At 31.2% G+C, this 19,991-nt stretch overlaps 2 protein-coding genes across 2 annotated transcripts; both read right to left on the bottom strand.

Annotated features, from left to right (window-relative positions):
• Positions 1 to 1,205: 1,205 nt before the first annotated feature.
• LOC114418447 (SH3 domain-containing protein 1-like) lies at positions 1,206 to 5,738 on the bottom strand. Its single transcript, XM_028383790.1, has 11 exons — positions 5,576 to 5,738; positions 5,355 to 5,423; positions 4,922 to 5,035; positions 4,736 to 4,805; positions 4,499 to 4,647; positions 3,811 to 3,912; positions 3,532 to 3,732; positions 3,264 to 3,326; positions 2,976 to 3,119; positions 2,395 to 2,469; positions 1,206 to 1,725 (listed from the first exon to the last, which is right to left on the bottom strand). The coding sequence occupies exons 2-11, from the start codon at positions 5,412 to 5,414 to the stop codon at positions 1,615 to 1,617; spliced, it is 1,089 nt and encodes a 362-aa protein (XP_028239591.1). The 5' UTR covers positions 5,415 to 5,423; positions 5,576 to 5,738; the 3' UTR covers positions 1,206 to 1,614.
• Positions 5,739 to 8,965: 3,227 nt separating this feature from the next.
• On the bottom strand, positions 8,966 to 18,652 carry LOC114418438 (LRR receptor-like serine/threonine-protein kinase FEI 2). Its single transcript, XM_028383779.1, has 14 exons — positions 18,315 to 18,652; positions 17,552 to 17,753; positions 17,008 to 17,143; positions 16,338 to 16,409; positions 16,168 to 16,239; positions 15,666 to 15,737; positions 15,203 to 15,274; positions 15,026 to 15,097; positions 13,554 to 13,648; positions 13,020 to 13,187; positions 12,578 to 12,910; positions 11,301 to 11,546; positions 10,252 to 10,385; positions 8,966 to 9,680 (listed from the first exon to the last, which is right to left on the bottom strand). The coding sequence occupies exons 2-14, from the start codon at positions 17,646 to 17,648 to the stop codon at positions 9,462 to 9,464; spliced, it is 1,788 nt and encodes a 595-aa protein (XP_028239580.1). The 5' UTR covers positions 17,649 to 17,753; positions 18,315 to 18,652; the 3' UTR covers positions 8,966 to 9,461.
• Positions 18,653 to 19,991: the final 1,339 nt, after the last annotated feature.

Below are 19,991 nucleotides of genomic sequence, written 5' to 3'. Positions count from 1 at the left end.
ATATTTTCCATAAGAAACAATCCTATTTCAGCCAGTCAAGGTGATATAATTAATGGCAAGCATAATTATGTTTTTTGGGTTGTTAAAATATATTCTTGTTCTTATTTTCAATTTATTTCTGTGGAAAAAATAAGTTTTCAATTATGTAAATCGATTCTAATACTGTCCTTACATATAATAATTGTCATCTTTAATGGTCCTTTCATAAACACTCTTCACTTTGTTTTCTTTATTCAATCTCATTTGTACATGCGATTTCAAGTAAATGTTTTTCTTGTTATATTTAGGAGGTGCTTGTTAATGAGGAAATCATCTAAACAAGCGTAATCATTTAACTTGGGAATTTATCTTAAAAGTTCACATATTGAAAAGGGAAACCATTAATGAATGTATCAGGCTTTTCTTTCTGTTCAAATGGACCTGTTTGGCTGGGAATAAGCAAATATAAAATAAAACTGTCATATATGATCTTAAACAAGCTGGAAAGTTCATACTTACTTTCTTTTTCTCTTTTATTTGACACACCCTTGCAGATAAATACATTACATGCATGTGAAAAACAGAGCGGGGAGAACTTGGTATAAAGTTTCAGCAGGAATAAAAGAAGCTGTTTATTAGCTGACTCTGATCTTAAACAAACAAGAAAGTTTATAATTTTCCCTGTTTCAATTGGTACATAAATGAGCAGGTATTGCAGCCACAGCTTCAGAAACTGACTTGGACAATTGTAAAGTATTAAAAAAGAATCCGATAATGTGATTAACTTTTCTGAATCAATTAGTCCAATATATCAATTCATCGCATTATTTTAGATCTTATGCTCGCATCTAAGGAATACCTTTAAAATTTAATACAATTCAACAAAGCTTTGTACCTTAAGCCAGTACCTTTTGTCGTTCATTTATGCCAACAGATTGTACCACGCAATAGTTGCATGCGATGATATCTGTTAGTTTCCTTCGACTATATATGCCTTCTCCCTTTTCTTTTGCATTCAATGTTTAACAAGAATTGTTGTTATGGAGCAAAAAAAAGAAGAGAGAAAAAAGAAAGTTGTTAAGGTTGGCGTTTGAAGGGTGGAATCCAATTTATGTTAATCTATGATCCGAGTTTTGTTATAGTTTTCAGATAATCTATTAACACCATTTAAATCCCTAAGATCCAGTAAACGTAGGCCATAATTTAATTCTGCTAGACGAGAAAAGTAAAGATACAAATTACTTTTTCCATATTGATGCATAGGAAGATTTCTTAAATACAATGTTTCTCGCCATATCTTTCATTTAGAATTACAAACAATGCTATAGAATATGGACAGCATAAAATTAACACTTACCCACCTTACTAAGCTTTTCATCTCGAAAACTAAGTTCCTTAGAAAATGACCTAAGGGCTTAAGCAGATGCCAATAATATATCAATCTAAATATTCAAACTGCTATTTCCTATTGCAATTATGCTCTCACATATACAACATACTGCACAGATGATAGAACCACCCAAAAATAATGGCAAGCACATGCTATGGCTTTTCAAATGCTGCACCTATTCCGTGATTATAATATACAATTTTTGCCTCACCTAATCAAAAGACCAATGTTGGTATCGTGTGAAGTTATTCTGTTATCTTGCTGGCTGGTATCATGTCCTGTCTCTGTACATAAGCAGAGGGAAACCATCCAGCATTGCCTTTGCATTCTCCTTCAGACCATCCATTGGGGCCAACCTGGAAATGTAACAACCAAAAGGATAATACAAATACAGCTCAAATCAGTCTGATACTGGCAATAAAGATTATAACTTAATGTCTGAAAAAAATATCACAACATTTTTGTAAATAGTTATTCAATAGTGGCACTTGTAGGTCTTGGAATTTGAGCTTGAAGACTAACTCAACCTCACAAAACGGATTTGTAAGGTGACGACTATCCAAGCTTTATAAGGACCATATTAATCATATCTATAGTCAATAGGAAAATGCACATTAACCATACACCTGTGGTAAAAGATTTCAATATTTAAATTATCTGTTTCATATGTTTAAGTAACAGACAATGGGTATTAGAGCAGATGAAAGTATGAAAATCAAATAAAAAGAATTAACTCCATAAGACTATTTCATTTTTGGTCATTATGTCTTGGGATAAAAAATTTATACAAGTGAAATTTTATTAAATTTGAATTACATGTCTATTTTTCCCCTCTGCTTCTGCATAACAAGAAGACGAGTGATTTATGAACTATGACCCCAACCAATAACCCATAATTAAGGACACCAAAAAGTCCATCTTTTAGTTATTTACACAAGAAAAAATTAAGCTTTTAAAGAATCAGGTTTATCTGAAGTACAGGTGATGATGGATCATAAATAGCAGAACAGTCGTCAAGGAAATACCTGACGAACTACAACAAAATCATCAACTGATAGGCTTAACTCCCCCTCAGCTTGAGCATCAAATGGATGTATGACCTACAAGACAAATGATGATGAACATGAATCAATTTAGGAGAATAATGTAAATGGAAATTGCATTGCACCGAGTTCTAACAAATTTTGGATTATATCATATGGAAAGACTTGATTTTCTTTTTTTGCAGAGATTTGTCAATGTTTTATGTGTATGAACTTGAATGTAATGATCTCACAACATTCATTATTTTACACATCTTGTTTTCTGTAGTTCCTTCGTCATAAAGTATATGAAAATTTGATAATGAAAAGAGGTATCTAGAGTGAGAAGCCATATATTTTATAGCTTAAAATAATTTCATAAATATAATATAGTCCATAAATTCAAATATGCTGATACAAGAAATAGTAATAAGAAGATCAAGATGAGATATCGGTTGCAACAAAAGCAAAGTTAAATATCTGTATAGGCTTCATCTTGAGCAACAGTAAACTGCAAGAATATAGCTGTATGTAATGACGAAGCTGAAGAGAAAGATTTATTCATCTGTTCACACATGACTTACCTTTGCAAAAAAGTATGTGCCTGTTTGACTGTTGTGTTTATAATCGATGCCATTTGAATTAGCATTCTCATCTGCAGGTTGATTATATCCATCTTTTGGCAGTGGAAATGATGTAGCCTCTTTTGGTTGTCTCTCTTCAATTATCTAATTCCAATAACATCAAATTTAAGGTACAGATTATTAATTTAATCAGCACCAGAAAAATGGTCAAAATATTATGCCAGAAGCTAGTAATTATTCTTCCAATTTGAAAAAAAAGAATCAGGCTCTATGGTGAGGGTGACTAACCTCAGTATATAGTTTCTCTAGAATAACAAGGACATGCTGATGATAGGATCTCTCAGCATCCACCTGCCAAAAAGGGGGAACAAATGAAAAAAGAAAGAAAAGGTTTAGGAGAGCAGGATTTTCTCTAGGCTCAGGAATACAAAATATAACTAGAAAAAGAAAAATTGCAACCACCGTACACAGTCAAGCAAACATTAGTTACTATCATAAAAGTCAAATCAGTAATCATATTGGCAAGAGATTACTTCCACAAGGAATCTAGCAATACCATTGTACGAAGACTCTGGAGAGTCATCTGTTGCTGTTGTTCTTCGACAGACAACATAGCAGCAGTTGCTTCTCTACCAAGTGCTGCCAAGGCAGATTTAAGTTCTTTCAACCTTGTTTCTGCATTTTGAAGCCTCACAGCACTCTCTGCAGAAACAGAAGAATTCCTCAACTTTGATCGGCGCCTCAAAACTTCAGCAGCCTGATGAGAAGATAGCTATGATAAATACCATGCAAAGCATACCACCATATGCATGCCATTGTGGAAGAAAATTATTACCTGGGCTTCTACCTCTTGATGAAGTTTGTCATAGCGGTGAGTGAGGTGGCGTGCATCCTCCAAAGGAGCTCCTGTTATCTGTGCCCGCAGTGGCTCAGAGATCTATACAAAAACCTGAAGCAGAATTAGCATAAAAATTGGGGATTTGGGGGGGGACATGATTGGAACTTGGAAATCACCAATACCATGTGTTTTATTTTACTTGGATAGAATGGAAGACTAAAAATATTGGTATATAACTAACATACAACTGAAGGGAAAGACAAAAAAGTTGTCTTACATAATAAATGGTCATTTAGTAATAATTCCAAAAAACCAGGTTTCCCTTAAGTAGCACTAGCAAGTAAACAGTTTCCTTGTCTCAGTGAATAGTTTGGAAGAACTAGGGCTTCTTATTCCCTATCAAGCAAAAAAGAAGTAATGTCCTAATATAAATATGGAGAAGCACGTGAATGTTTCTATTGATTTGCTTTTGGTCAAGTTGAATTCCAGAAACCATGTGCATGTGTTGGTGTTGGTCAAAAATCATTGCAGCAAGGCTACCACCAATAAATAAGGTAGGTATAATGTTACACTAAAAAAACATTAATTTTCACATTAAATATATCATATGCTACACTATAATTTCACAAAATGAACTCTTACGAACTATGCTTGAGAGTACAAAAGAAATTCACCAAAAGATTACCTGATCACCCAAGATCCCGAGCAAAGTTTCCCTCTCATTTTCCATTGTATCGTATGTGTTACCAAATTGAAGAGAAGCCCTTGCAAGGGGGTAACTACTACCTAGATTCTCAGTCCCATACTTACAGCAGTCCCTTGCCATCCTCCTCACTGAATTATAGAAAACAAAATATCAATTATCAATCTCAAGGCATAAACCAAAGCAGCAAAGGTGCAAAAAGCCAAAAGCCAAATTCACCTATCTCCATCTGCTTGGAGCTAACAGAAATGAATCCTTCAATAGCACGAACAATATGCCGCTGAAAATGCTGTGAGCATTGAGCAACACATTGGTTATAAACATAACCAAGCAAAGCTTCCTGAACCAATTAAATAAGATACATGGTTTGAAAATATATATATATATATATATATATATAAGAACCTTGGCTGTCTTTGTAGAAGTGTATAACTTTTGAAGTTGCTGGAGACATTCAATTTCAGATTCATCAGTCATGAGCGGTTCATTGCTAATTTGGCCCAACTGTCTAAGTATAGCCTGCAAAAAAAAAAAAGCACCATTATGATAGAAGACCAAAGTCAAACAAACAAAACCACTAGAAACACACAGAATCAACACTTTTTACATAAGGATCCCACCCCATCAGTTCAAATCAAACCAAAAGTAAAAAACTGACCCTTTTCTTTAAAACCCCACTTTTAAAAAAAAATTCAAGGTAAATTGATATATGATCACATGCTACAGAAGCAGTTATAACCTAAATAGTAAGTAAATAAATAGTAGCAGCACTGAATTGAGAAACACCCCACAAAAAGTTTCCCATTTTTCATCTAAGAAGAAGAATATGAATGAAGACCTGCTGTTGCCTGGCAACTTGCTCCCTCAATTTGCTTGCTTGCTTCCTTATAGCATCCATTCTTCACCCCTTTTATTGTTTACAATAAAAACAGTTACTTTTTTTGCAGTTCAAATAGAAAATGATAAGAAAAACATAGTCTTTGCGTTTGGTTTTCAATTTGTTGAGGCAGAAAAGCAAGGCAGGGATGGAAAGAAGAGGATTGATTGATTGATTATTACCTTTACCAACCTGGCTTGCTGGGTCTTTCTAGAGAGAGAGAGGTTTCCAAATAGTAACTTAGAAGAGAACAGAAACAGAACACATAAATTATGATAATAATTGAATGAGTTATGAGAATGAAAGTGAAAACTGAATCATGTTGTAAGAGAAAGAGGAGAGAGAGAATCTTGGGGGAAAAAAGCGTCTTTTTTGGACTTTAACAGCACCGCACAGAGACACGCGCTTGACTTAGGGACATAAAGTGTAATTATAATAAGAACTGAAAATATTTCTTTTTTATTTTTAATTGTAGAAATGAAGCATAAAATAAAAATAAGATGTGATTTTTGTAAAAAAAAAAACAACTTTCTCTAATTGAACGAACTATAAATATTAAGCATTCTACGAATTATATAAATGACTTTTTCATGGCATGGGTTAAATGGAGTAAAACTATTTTTTTTCTTGGAAAAAATACATTAAAAATAAAAAATAAAAATCTATTACATAATTTTTTTTATTTCTTAGCCTTTAGCATATTTCAAAAAAATAAGAATTAAAATTATTAACATTAGTAATAAAAACAATATTAACTATTTTTAAAATATAATTAAGCATTAAAGTTAGAGTTTAATGATAATACATTGTTATTTAATTATAAATTATTATTAATATAATTTTTAAGATTGTTCATTTAAGTTAATAAATTTATCATAAATATTAAATTTTAATTAAGATTAAGTAATGATGTAAAATCATTTTACAGAAAGTTATTTTAATCTTAGTGTGTTTTAGTGTGTTAACCTGAGTATAAAAGAATTCAAGATTAATTTAAAGAATTTGATTTTTTTTCATTTTAACCAAAGTAAGTTAGAAAACTAAATCTTTATTTTATACAAATATCTTGATGTATAGAATTTCTGTTTTGTGTAGAATATATTTTGAGACATTTTATAGAATAATAAAGAGTACTGATTTTAAATGCAACGATATTTATCTTTCCAATGTCATATACAAATAATATTTATAAGGAACATTTTTTATTTATAAATGTTAACCATTTTTTATTTTTGATATGATTATGGGTTTTAAGTTTTTGAAAATTTTTAAAATTAAAATGAATTTTCAACTTCATGATTTTAGTTTAAATTTTTAGGATTTTTAATTTTTAATTTTTAATTTTTGATATCAAATCTTAAATTTCAGTAATTGAAGTGACTTTTTATTCCTTAATTCAAGCTCATTTTGGTGACAAATGAGGAACCAATATTTTTTTCCTTTCTTCTCCAATAAACATTTTATTTATAACTATTAAGTGAATTTTATATCTTCTTGATAGTAGTAGACTTATGACAATGAAAATAATAATAATTATTATTATTATTTTATTTATTTATTTGTGTTAAAGAAGAAAGACCAAGGAAACGATCGAAATTGCTAAACATGCCACCACTGATGATTGTCATTTACATTGTTTTCACCTTCATAATTGTTGTTACTATTAATTATTGTTGTATTCATTATAGTGTGTTTTAAAAGGCTTTTAAAAAGTTTATAAACTTCTTTAATTCACTTATAAATTACTTTAACTAAAATAAATTTATTTGATACACGAATTTATTTTAATAACTTATTTTTTATTTTTCATAAGCTAACAAGCTCTTACACAGTTACACCTTTTTTCTTGTCTTTCATTGAAATATGCCAATAGCATTTCATGCTAATACCAAGCAACCAATAGCAGTTTTTCAATGTAGCTGTTGGCTAATATTTGTTTGCAGCTGGCACTAATTTTTGTACGTTTTTAGTCCTCACAAAGCTTCAAAATCAGCATAAAATAATGGTACATAATTGAAGAACAGAAAAACCACAATACTTAGTGAATGATCAAGTCTCACTCTGACCGGCTGGACATGAGTCAGATTACAGATTTTGTTTAGTTAGAAGGATTTTTCGATTGAAAAAAGGAAAGCACAATAAAGAATTAAATATGTGGGATATGTTTACTAATCCATCAAACTAGTCATCATTTTTAATACTTGATAAGAAGGAAAGACCGCAATTAGCTGAATTAATTATTTTTCATGAAAACATGTACAAAAATACTCTAAATAACAAGAATCACTTGCAAAAGTGGGGCCCCTAAGCTTATACACTTAAAAATTGGACCAACTAAATGTGACAAACATTACAAATGATAGGATAGTTTAGAAAAAAAATATTGCGTATGAACTTGTCCATTAACAAAGACTAGGGAACGTGTGAACTTGTCCCGCGATGGCACCTGACCTAGAATCACAATTTCTGTCTACAGTGGTGTAATCAAGAATATTATTATAAATTACATATTAGATTATCCTAATTTTCCTTCTATTTTTTTCTCAAAAAATTTTCCTTTTATTTTATACTTTTATTTTAAAATGTTTTTATTTTAAAATTTTACATAAAAATTCTCTTATATTATAAATATATTACACTTAATCAAACTATTAACTTTTATTTTATATACAGCAAAAAAAACTATTACTTTTATATGCAAAAAAAAAACACATATAATGGCACATTACATTCCCTCACTTTATTTTTTTATATTTTTATTAAATATATCAGAACTAAATCTCCTTCACTAGAATAAAATTTTGACATTATTTAATAGTTAAATGATAAAAAAAAACAAAGTAATATATGAGAATAAATACTAAAATAAATTATAGTTTTTGTATCTTTGAAATAAAACTAATTTATTAGGATTAACTTAAAATAAATAAATAAAATCTTGATACCTGGATTAGGATAAAAGATCCAATTGAAAATCTAAAAAATTAAACGACGTTTATGGAAATAAATTAATATTGTCATTTCATAATAGTTTAAATTTTATGTTAAGATTCATATTTCAAGAAATTTATACTTATTCGCTTTATCAATTGATTCTAAAAAATAGTAAATTAACTTTATTAAATCAACTTTGAATCATCTTATTAGTTAATAGTTATATATGTGATTGACTTTTTTTATTAAGTTTTCATTACGATAATTTATACCAATTCTCGCCATTTCAAAGATACAATTATATATTATTTCTAATGTTATTAAGTTATTTTAAGTTTTTTTTTGTTCAAGTATTTAGCGACTTCAATTATTTATTGTAATAAAACACATTCATTTTAAATATATTTATAAAATTAGAAGTATAGTCTATAAGAATTTAAAATTAAAAAAAAAGAGGGACTTGTGTTATAAATTAAAATATAAAGGATGTTATGTTTGGGACAAGTTTAACTTTATCTTTATCTTATCAGAATTTTTTATAAGATTATTTGTGTTAACTCAATGCAGTAAGTGTAAACGAGAAGACATTGCAAAACACAAACACAAATGGATCTAAAAAGTAAAACTGAAAGACAACCTGAGAAATGAGAACCACACTCATTAGATGAATTCTTTTATGGGACATATATTACAAAAATAAATAACAAGAATCACTCGCAAGAGTGGGCCATCTGAACTTGTACACATTCATATACACTTAAATTGGAGTGAAGAAATGTAACAAAGATTACAATGCTAGCAAAGAGAAAGAGAGAAAAAATAGAGGGAAAAAAAAACACGAGGAAGACTGGAACCAGCGATTGATCGAGTAACACATACAACTCCATTCACAAAGACGAAGAAATGTATGAACATGTCCAATGATGACATGTGACGGAGAACCACAACAACTACTACCATGTAGTGTAGTGAAGAACCTCTTTCATTATAATTCCAGTTAAGAATGAATGCAACTGAGATGAAAATTAACACTGCAGATTCTGACCCTCTATAATCGCTTCTGACTTGCAAGGAATTTGCAGTGACATGGGTGCAAACACAACAACATACTTTTAGTTTGCCTTTGCAAGCTTTCTAATCGGAGTTGGAGTCATAGAAGTCACTAGGGCATGGAGTTACGACCTCGGATTCAAGCAATTGCACCACTCGGTGCATGGTGGGTCGATCCTCTGGACTTGAGGAAACGCACTGAATAGCCACAGAGAGCAAGGCATCAAGGCTCTCCATTTGCACCCCTTCACATAGAGGGTCAACAATTTCCCTCGGCCTATTTTCTGTAATTAGAAAATTCAACTGCAACAATGACAAATATGTGGCATTAGAATGGTGATCCATTACCCATTAGAATAGCAACTAAGACATGATTGGCTTGCTTAGTAATCACATAACAACTACACAGCTTATGTATGTACTAAAACAAGATGGAATTTGGCTCCTCTAAGTGCATGGTGCACTTTAGAGGGTTAGTGCAGAGTGATCACCATTGATTAGAAAATTATCCATTTATAGAGGTAAAATATATGCATATGTTAAACAAATTATGAAATTGTTAAAATCACAATTATTGATTTTACGCCAAACTTTACCCTCGAAGTGTGGGATGATTTTTAAAAGAACCAAACCCAAGAAGATGATAATAAATTACAATTATTTTACCATGTAACACTCACTCAACCCACTCTGCTGATTAGTGACAGCCATAAGGAAGCCCGTTGTAAAACATAAGGTCGTATAGTCTCAGTTAACAAAAGATACTCAATGTGTGTTTATATTAAAATATAAAATATTTAGTTATTTAAAAAACAAAAAACTAGAACGAGATCATAACTTATACTAAAATCCAATATTTGTGTGAATGACATACCCAACCAACAATATTGAGACCCTTTTCAATGAATGCTGCGTCTGTTGGCCGCTTTCCACTCAGCACTTCAAGTGTCAACACACCAAAGCTATACACATCAGACTTCTCAGTTGCTCTGCCACTTTGCATATACTCTGTCATGAAGTAACAGAAGCTTGCTCAGACAACCATGGAGTTAAAATGCAAAACTAAGTTTAAAGATAGCCAAATTTTAGCACACCCCAAACATAACCCACATTTTTAATGTTGCAAAATTGTGAAAAGCTCAACACGTCTATTGATCATTAGCAGCTACTTTACTTTGCGTAAACAAAAAACAATAAAGTAAAGGTTGTAATCATATTCAGTCATTTTCCTCATGTTTCATTGGTTAGTTTGGCTACATTGGTTCGCTCACCCTCCCTAATGCATCTCAATTTAATTATAATTTCTGATTTCTTTTCTACAAATTCTTAGTGCATTTGGGCATATATCCTTAGTAATTTTGCATAGTTTTATCTTCTTAGTTCATGTTACTGCTCTTTTGTTTATTTTCTATGTAGGATGGCCTTTCAACCTTTGGATAAGATGAAAGTAATTGGGATTGAATGGAGTATGGAAACAAGAAGCTATAGATCACATCTCCTGGAGGAGTGCACGACACTTGTGGAATGTAAGGATTAATTAAGATATTTTAGTTTTTATGTTTTTATTATTTTTTGGACATCACTTAGGAACTCATATATTTTAGTATTTTGGGCCTCCTTTATGATCTTTTTGTTTTTATTATATCTTAGGACTGGTTTAGAAACCCTACTTATAAAAAGGGTTTAAAGACCCTTAAGGGAGACTTTTGCCTCTCTTGCAATGGCTGGGTTCTTCTCCTCTCTCTTCTAAGTTGTTCTTGTGCTCTCATGAGGAACTGAACGCTTTTTCTAGTTCAAGGTTAATCAAGGCCAAGTCCTTCAACAACGAAGAACTTCATTAATAGTTTAAATGCTAAATACCACAAATCATGCCCCGGTCAACTATCTATCTGGCAAATATCATATTCATTCTACATTGCCTACCTGGAGCTAGATAACCAAACGTTCCAGCAACAATAGTGGTGATGTGAGATTCTTCATCCTCCAGAAGTTTGGCAAGTCCAAAATCAGAGACCCGAGCATCCAAGTTTCCGTCAAGTAAAATGTTGCTAGATTTTATGTCTCGGTGTATGATCCTGGGGGAACAATCATGGTGCAAGTAGGCAAGCCCTTTTGCAGCTCCCATGATTATATTCAAGCGTGAATCCCAGTCTAGTTGCTCAGCTCTTTCTGTTCAATGCATCACAAACATCATTATCCCCCCAAATTGATTTAAGCAAAGACACGATACATTGAAGATGTAAATTTTAAAAGGAAAATACATCTTCTGATAAGATTACAAATGAGGTTGCTATGTAACATCCACTTTAAACATATTAGAATCTGTATGAAATTTCTGCCAATGAACAAAGCTTTAGAAATATACCCAATTGAACAAACTAAAAAGAATAATGCATCGTATTGGCAACCAAAGAAAGCCAGATAGAACAGGATTTAAGAAGTAACAATAAAAAATAAATTAAAATAATGAAACTTCTTTTTTAGGACAAATCTTGCTCCTTGTAATTTTAACCCCTTTCCAGGAAACTAGTTATAAAGTGCATTTACCTATAAGGTGCAAATACTATTGTTCAGAGCATACCATTCAGAAATAATATTTTCAGATTATTGATGTCTGCTTCATCTATCATACAATATGATATTGAGCTCTTAGGACTGTCATCTAGGCAGAGCCACAATGCTTGTTAGTTGCTATACTACCTTCCATGTTAATTGAATTTGTATCAACTAGTGCAGCATTGATAAAAAGGTGTTATTTAACAACCAAATATCTGAAGCATAATACCATGATATCCCAAGCAAATATAAGTTATAATAACCTAATCATTATGCAGCAAAATGTTCTATCGAAAATAATTCTCAGTTGAGTAGGCATTTCATATCAAAAATTCACATGAGCTGCTATGATGAAGAAAAGATTGCTATACTTGTTTAATAATGAATGTTCATAACAAATTACCCTAGATATTTATGTTGTGACCTATTTTGAGAGTAAACTAAGGGTTCTCAAAGAGTTTGGCTGGTTTATAAGGAGCACCAAATGATAATTACCACATGAAGCATCTACTCTTTAATTACCACATGCCCCCCCCCCCCCCCCCCCCCCCTCTAAAATGCCCACACTTATACCCAAAAATACAGCTGTTTCACGCATAGATATGATGATCAAAATATAGAAAGTATTCAAATAGGGATCTTACCATGAAGTGCTTCGTCAAGACTACCACCTGGTAGGTAATCATATATTAACAACTTTGACGTGGGTGAATTGCAATATCCTCGTAAGTTCACTAGATAACGGTGTTTGATGCTACCAAGAATTTCAAGCTCCCTCTCAAAAAAACGATCAAACCCCTCATTCAACTTTACAATCCTTTTCAAAGCAAACACATTCCCATCATCCATTGCTAGCTTGTAAACAGTTCCAAACCCCCCTATCCCTATTATGTGTTCCTCATTCAAAGTCTCTAGTTTCTTGATGATGTCTTTTGAAGAATATGGTAAGTCTCCATGAAACATCACAATTGATGCACCTACAAGACATTTTGGGCATTCCAAGTTTTAAGGATTTTTCAATGTAAAGTAGAAAAAAGATTACTCAAATAGGTCTATATGAAAGCTGCAGAGAGATAAGGAGAAAACCTGCACCAACATCCATTGCCAGACTTATTCTGTCGTTTTTGCCAAACTTTTTATAAAGAAAACAACCCCAGAAGCACATAAGTGCCACCAAAAGTAGAGCTCCCACAGTTGCTGATGCACTGATGAGCAGCCGGCCAGAATATTTCTTCTTTCCTATTTGATTTTGGTCTATAAAGAAAAACAATAAAAATCAAAATGGTATTTATGACAATGTGATTAAATTGACAATACTATATACAACACAGCCAAAACCATTGTCGTGAACACAAAATTGAGTAGTTAAGTCCATTTAAGGCTTGTGCCAACATATCAAAAGTGAGACATACTATGAAATTGTCCGCATGCATTATTAAGAAATATTCAAGAAAGGAAAAAGAAACTTGGGTAAAAATTACAAAAGCAATAGTTCCATTACTTGTGTTTCTACTTAAAAAAATATATATATTAAAAAAACCATGCATCATTAAAACAAAGAAAGTTGTCATGAGATCAAATGAAGGGTTAAACATGAGATTCAAAAGTGCACATTTTTACCTGAGTTAGTAGATTGACCATTGGTATCCGGCAAACCATCATCTCTACATGTTGAATTTATTTTCACTCCACACAAACCACGATTCCCAACAAAGCTGCAACAAGGCACATTTGTCTCAATAATTGAAAAATAGATTTAGTTCCGTAGAGATTGACTATTACATTAGGATAGTGTAATATCATTAATCACAAAAGATAAAGATATAAACATTTAAAACATAATTATTGACAATGGTAATATCAAGACCTAATATATCTATAAAAATAACAACCAGCATAACATAATAAAATAATCATAAAGCTAGAAAAAGTTAATGCATAGTCATATATAATACTTAATTTATGCCTACAGACATCTGTGCGCATGGGTAATAAGTAACAGTTAATGATTACAATGTCAAAATACGGGTTAATACCATAGTGCAGTGTAGAATATGCAAATAGCTTGATACCTCATAAATACATTATTTAATAGATTTAAGTCAAACCTTGAGCTTTTGTTTGAGAGAGGCCAAAGGAAAAGAAAAGCACAATGTATACAAAGAGTACACATGCCTTTAGTTTTAAATATTTACAAGCAAGCAAAGCCTAAATACAGAAATTTAATATGCATTTCAGTAGCAAGTGAGCAAAAAATAAAGCATTCATGTTCAAATATTTAAAGGCAATGGCATACAAATTATACAATGAATAAGTCATCCGATAAGGGAGCAGGAACATGCTTTTAATACACAGCACACTAGTACATATAAGAATACAAATAAAAGTGCACACTAGATTTGACCTGAAATTAGACTATTAACTGTTCATGATCTAATCTCAACCACATGATTCCTTCATCTTAATTTTCTTTTTCTTTCAAGTAAATTATTCAGTAATCTAAATAGTAGATCCAAAATAATTACTAGGTATGAAATTCCTTTCATGTGTATTGTCTCTTACTTAAAACATATACCAAATATTGTCGATCAGGACTCACATGATGCTATTGACATTCTCAATTACCTATTCACACTCCCCAATAACAATTCAAATTTGTAATATCCTAAACTATGCTCACCTAAACAATTTCTACTCAATTTAGTCAAATTAATTTATATTACTATTTATTTATTCACTCTCCAAGTTAATCTTAATTATGCTAATCTTTTCTGGAACATCAAACTCTACATTCTTCAGAAGAAAATATTAAAATACAAGGAAGAAGTTCACAGTTCATACAATGAGCATTTTTTCACAATTTAAATGAGTAACTAGCAAGCTAACCAGGAAGAAAAAAAAAAGATAAAAGGAAATTTGAATTTAAATAATACAAATACCAAAAGTCATAAGATTTTGAATACTCAAATATTTAATATTGTGGGGTGGAAATAGATTAATATAAATATATTAATTAAAATTCAACTTTAATAAAAGGAAAGCATCGGCACTTAACTTACAGAACATCTATAAACAGAAAAGGTCATACTTACGAGCTTCCAGTAAAGTTGGCAAGGACACCATCAGAAGGTATAGGTCCGACCAGAAAATTGGTTGATACATTGCTTCAGAGACAAGACCACAATAGTAAAAGATTCATTCTTGTTTAAAATAAAATAACAAAATACTAAAAAATGAAGTATTGTGGCAGAAAAGAAAAGCCTACATACAAATTTTTGAGATTATACAACTTCCCAAGTGATGCAGGAATATTCCCACTGAGGGAATTGCTTGATATATCCCTGTAAAATGGGGAGATATGTTGATGAATATGATCTTTGCAAGACTGTAATGCCAAAACTATCAAATTTGAATTTCATTAAAAAAGGAAGAACTAGAAAGTTCACCAAACAACTAAACTACTGCACACTACTCCCATCTCCAAATTAGCTTACACATTGCATGCATGAATAAACCCACCACTCACTCATAAATGCCAGATAATCATCTCAAATATTACTTTTTCTTTCCCTTTTTTCTTTCAGTGCCCACTCTTAGGCTATTTATTCTTCAAATGAAAACAGAATGAATGTGCACTACAATACTCATAGTGTTTAATCCACATCCACACCCAAATAATTATATACAAATTACAAACAACAAAGAGAAGCATAAACTAAAAGACAAACTCACAAATTTTGAAGCTGTGAAAGGTTTCCTATTTCACTTGGAATCGCTCCACTAAGGTAATTACCCTGTAAAAATCTGTAGAACCAAAATTAGCAGTTATTACCAAGTAGCAACATAGAACAATTGGATTTATCGAACTTAAACCTCAAAATAAAGAACAAGATCTAGTAGTTATATAACATATTAGAGAAATTTGTTTCTGAAAAGGAAGTTATGTGAGACACAAACTGCAAAAATGTCATACTATAAGTTAATATGAAGAATATAAGAATTCTTGTAGAAAATGCAATATAGATTGCACACACACACACATACACATATATGTAACAAGCAATCAGAATAAGTATGTACATTAAATTAAACACTTAACAAAAGTGAGATGATGCAAATTTGAGTTATCTTAATATCATCAACAACTAAGATGAAAGAAGATAATTTTCTGAGGTAAATAAAAAAACAAAAAAATGGAACAGAACTAGGCAAATGAACCAAAGTTAATACATACATTCCCTCCAATTCAGTGCAATTTCCCAACTCTGGTGGAATTGACCCATAGAAGTTGTTGTTATGAAGAGCACTACAACAGATACATTATCATGAAATAAGCAATTACATAAAAGTATCAAATAACTTAAAATAAAAGATATATGCAATCAAAATTTTAAAAATACATACAGAACCCTCAGATTCTCTAGCTTCCCAAGGTCAGGTGATATAGACCCACTTAACTTATGGTGAGATAGACTCCTACAACATCACCAATGAAAGCAATGTTAGATAAAAAAATTCCAGACAAAACTGTCAGCAAGTCTCCTGTCATTAAAATTAATAAGTTCCACAACCAAAGTATTATACAGATGCAATCTTTCAAGGAAATTTACACCTAAAAACAGTGATCCTTTCCTGCTGTAATGAAAGCCCTACTCCAATACAAAACCCATAAAAGAAAGGGGAGATGAACACACTAGGGTGGAAGAATTTAAGTCTGGCATTGAGCTATAACAACATCATATAGACTAAAGCAATAAGAAACTGAAAATGGCCTAATGGTTTATGAGAAATTTACAATCAGCACTAGATGTAAGACTAAGACAATAAATTTATTCACAAAATCTATAGTCTAAATCAGATTATATATGTTCTAGATGAGGTAAAAAAAATTGAATTAAGAAGTATAAGCCAGGTTTGCCATATTTATAAACACAACCAACATCATACAATCTATTTGCCCTTTAATAATAGATGTGACAAATTACACCAGTCAATCAAACACTTTCATCTCTAGAAAAATGACTTATAGTAAGTGTGAGACAAGAAATGACTTATGATCATTATAAAAACTCACAGATGTGTTACTCTTTTGGTTTTCAGATCACATTTCACTCCTTTCCATTTACATGGGTCAGGATCCTCTGGCCTCCACTGTAATAGGATACCATCAGAACTAACAACTGATGTCCTAAAGCTGAGCAGCACCTCACCTACAAATGTGAGAGAATATAATATGCTATCAAAATGATTGTGCACATTAAAAGGAATCTACCTAAAGAAACTAGTTAAATGTTAATTTCAATCAAGTCCCATGAAAGAACGAATGCATAAGAAGATGGTGAAGTTCTACAGTAGATTAAGTAAAATTTAGTTCAAAGAAATTATTATGGAAGCATAATGAAAAATAGCAATAGTTTCAGTCAGACCGGGGAATATCACAAGTATACGTATGATTATGTCCAAATTCTGATATACGTAACATAAATGCGAAATCTGATCATATTAGAAGCAAGATTATATCCTAATCAACCATAGCCTCTAAAGTAATAAGTTAAATATAAGTGTAAGAAATATATATATATATATATATATATATATATATATATATATGATCATACCATCGGGGGTGATTGCTTCGCTTTTATTGATTACAACATGTATCAGCAGAACATAAAGAAGCCACGGCCATTGCCATTTCAAAAGACAAATGCCCATAGCAGCACTGCTCAATAATAATATGGTTAATAGAAGTCATATGAGAAAAATGTCTCTCTCCACCATGTAGCTATCTAGTTGATATGAAACATCAACAGCGCAGAACTGCAACAAAAAAAAAAAAAAAAAACTATGCTGAGATTACAACAACAGACAAGAATCATCATTATATCATTTATTACAAACTCAATAACGGAAATTAATTACAGCAGACAAAAAATAAATTCTATTTCGGCAGTTATTCACATAACACTCATAAAAACCGGTACACATGTAACATAAACCTCACCGAGGCGAGTAAATAAAAACACAAAATTAGTTTTCTATATTTAAATTTTAAAAAAACGATGCATACGAACAAAATCAATAATAATTAATATACAACAATAGAAGCAAATGCTTCAACTCGAGTTCGAAAAATTTCAGCTCAGCAACACAAGCACGATTCTATCTAGATAGCAAGAGAATAAAAAGTAGCACCGAAGCTAACTAGGCAAACAGCTAGAGTAGACTAAAGAAGAATTGAATTGAGCATATTTGAAATCAAAAGCATTGAATGCGCAAACATCAAATCGAAGTAAAATAATCCGGCGCCTCAATTGCAGGAACAGCGCTGGCGAAAATCGAGGAAGCTGAGAAAGAGAGAGAAAATTGCAAACTACGCACTCAGTCAGTGACCTCGAATTCGATCTGAGATGCGAGTGTGTGAGAGAGAAATGCAGGTTGAGCTGTAAAGGAATAGCAACAAAAAACGTTAAAATAAAAACCCTCTCTCTCTCTCTCCCTATCTTTCTTTCTCACTGCGTTGTGTGTGTCTGAGATATCTTTCTGTGATTCCAAAGAGCGAGTGGAGAGTGTGCGTGTGAGTGAGTGTGAATAAATGGATGCTAATGCTAATGCTAATGTTTGCTATGTTGGGGAATTAAAGGGGGAACCAATGGGAGCAAAGCAAGGCTGTTCCGCACGTGAGAACATCGACACGCCGTACGTGCGACCGACGCATTCGCAACCCGTCACAGCTCACACAGCACACCAAAATGACGCCTGTAATACCATTGCATTACATTACAACAACACTTATCCCTACTTTTTCGCTCACAATTTTTTTTTTCAAAGGTAGTATTAATGTATTTAATTACGTGTTTTACAACTAGATAATCTAAACTGGATAAGAAGTAGTATTAATGTAACAATTGATACTATTAATGTAATATTAATACTACTAAATATAAAATATATATTTTCCCGGTATAGTAGGATCAATTTAGTTATTTAAGATTTAAACAAATTAGTTTATCACACATTTAAAAAAAATCAAATCTACATATATTTATCTATATAACTATGTACATGTAAATAAATAAACTAGAATCAAGATGAAGTATTTATGTAGAATTTAACGTTGTTTCCTCAACTTTTGGTTTTGTTGTTTTTTATTTTTAAGGTAAAATTGTATTTTTAACTCCTTAGCCTTTACTAATTTTAATTTTAGTTTTTTTTAAAATTTATTCACGAATTTAGTTTTCAATTCTGTCAAATCCTGTAAATGTGGTCCTCAAGTTTAGATTTGAATATTGATTTTCACAAAGAAGGGTTGATTGACACGTGTCACGTTCTGATTAGACATGAAAAGGTGTGCTCAAGAGTTAGTTCTAATATTTTATGTTGACCGTCCAATCAGAACGTGACACGTGATCATTAACGTTCAAATTTGGGCTTGGAGATCACATTTACAAGATTTGATAGAATTACGGAACTAAATTCGTAAATAAATTTAAAGGAAAACTAAAATTAAAATTGGAAACAACTAAGGGACCAAAAATGCAATTTGATCTTATTTTTATTGAAACGGAGTAACTTTATTTCTCTAAAAGGAAAAAAAAAAGTGTAGGATAACATGTAATTAGCATTTCCAAGTTGTTCCGTGTTCATAAACTACACACCAAAATCTAAATTTATTTATTTATTTATAAATTTAAAGAAAATAAAATATAAGTTAAAACAAGCTTTCTAACTCCTTTCCTTACTTCTTCTATAAAAAAAAAAAAAAAACTTTTTTCTTACCTATGTGATTTACTATTGGTTAGTTTATAAATTTGATATCAACTTGCTGCTTGTTATATTTTACAAAATTATATAAATTTCAGGAAAAAATAGTTTTTGGATATTCTTATAACTATAATATTATAAAAATAAAATCATAAGATATTAAATGTAGTAATTAAATAAACGTTTAAATATGTTTTGGGTTCATGATATATATTCATTTTGGCATCTAGTCTCTAATAAAAATTTTCTTTGAATCGGATTTCTAATATTTTAAAAGTTTTGTTCGAGTTCTCT

Source organism: Glycine soja, chromosome 1, assembly GCF_004193775.1.
Source record: "Glycine soja cultivar W05 chromosome 1, ASM419377v2, whole genome shotgun sequence".
Taxonomy (NCBI): domain Eukaryota; kingdom Viridiplantae; phylum Streptophyta; class Magnoliopsida; order Fabales; family Fabaceae; genus Glycine; species Glycine soja.
This window is presented reverse-complemented; position numbering and strand designations above follow the sequence as displayed.

Bases quoted from the DNA above. Each gene is read 5' to 3' on its own strand.
- LOC114418447 (XM_028383790.1), bottom strand. From the start codon at position 5,414: ATGGATGCTATAAGGAAGCAAGCAAGCAAATTGAGGGAGCAAGTTGCC. The intron at 3,733-3,810 runs GTAATAATTTTC...TCTTCTCATCAG, and splicing joins ATCAAGAGGTAGAAGCCCAG to GCTGCTGAAGTTTTGAGGCG. The intron at 3,120-3,263 runs GTTAGTCACCCT...TATTGGAATTAG, and splicing joins TAGAGAAACTATATACTGAG to ATAATTGAAGAGAGACAACC.
- LOC114418438 (XM_028383779.1), bottom strand. From the start codon at position 17,648: ATGGGCATTTGTCTTTTGAAATGGCAATGGCCGTGGCTTCTTTATGTT. The intron at 15,275-15,665 runs GTGAGTTTGTCT...CCCATTTTACAG, and splicing joins CTTTCACAGCTTCAAAATTT to GGATATATCAAGCAATTCCC. The intron at 12,911-13,019 runs GTTTTCTCCTTA...AATGTCTTGTAG, and splicing joins GGCAATGGATGTTGGTGCAG to GTGCATCAATTGTGATGTTT.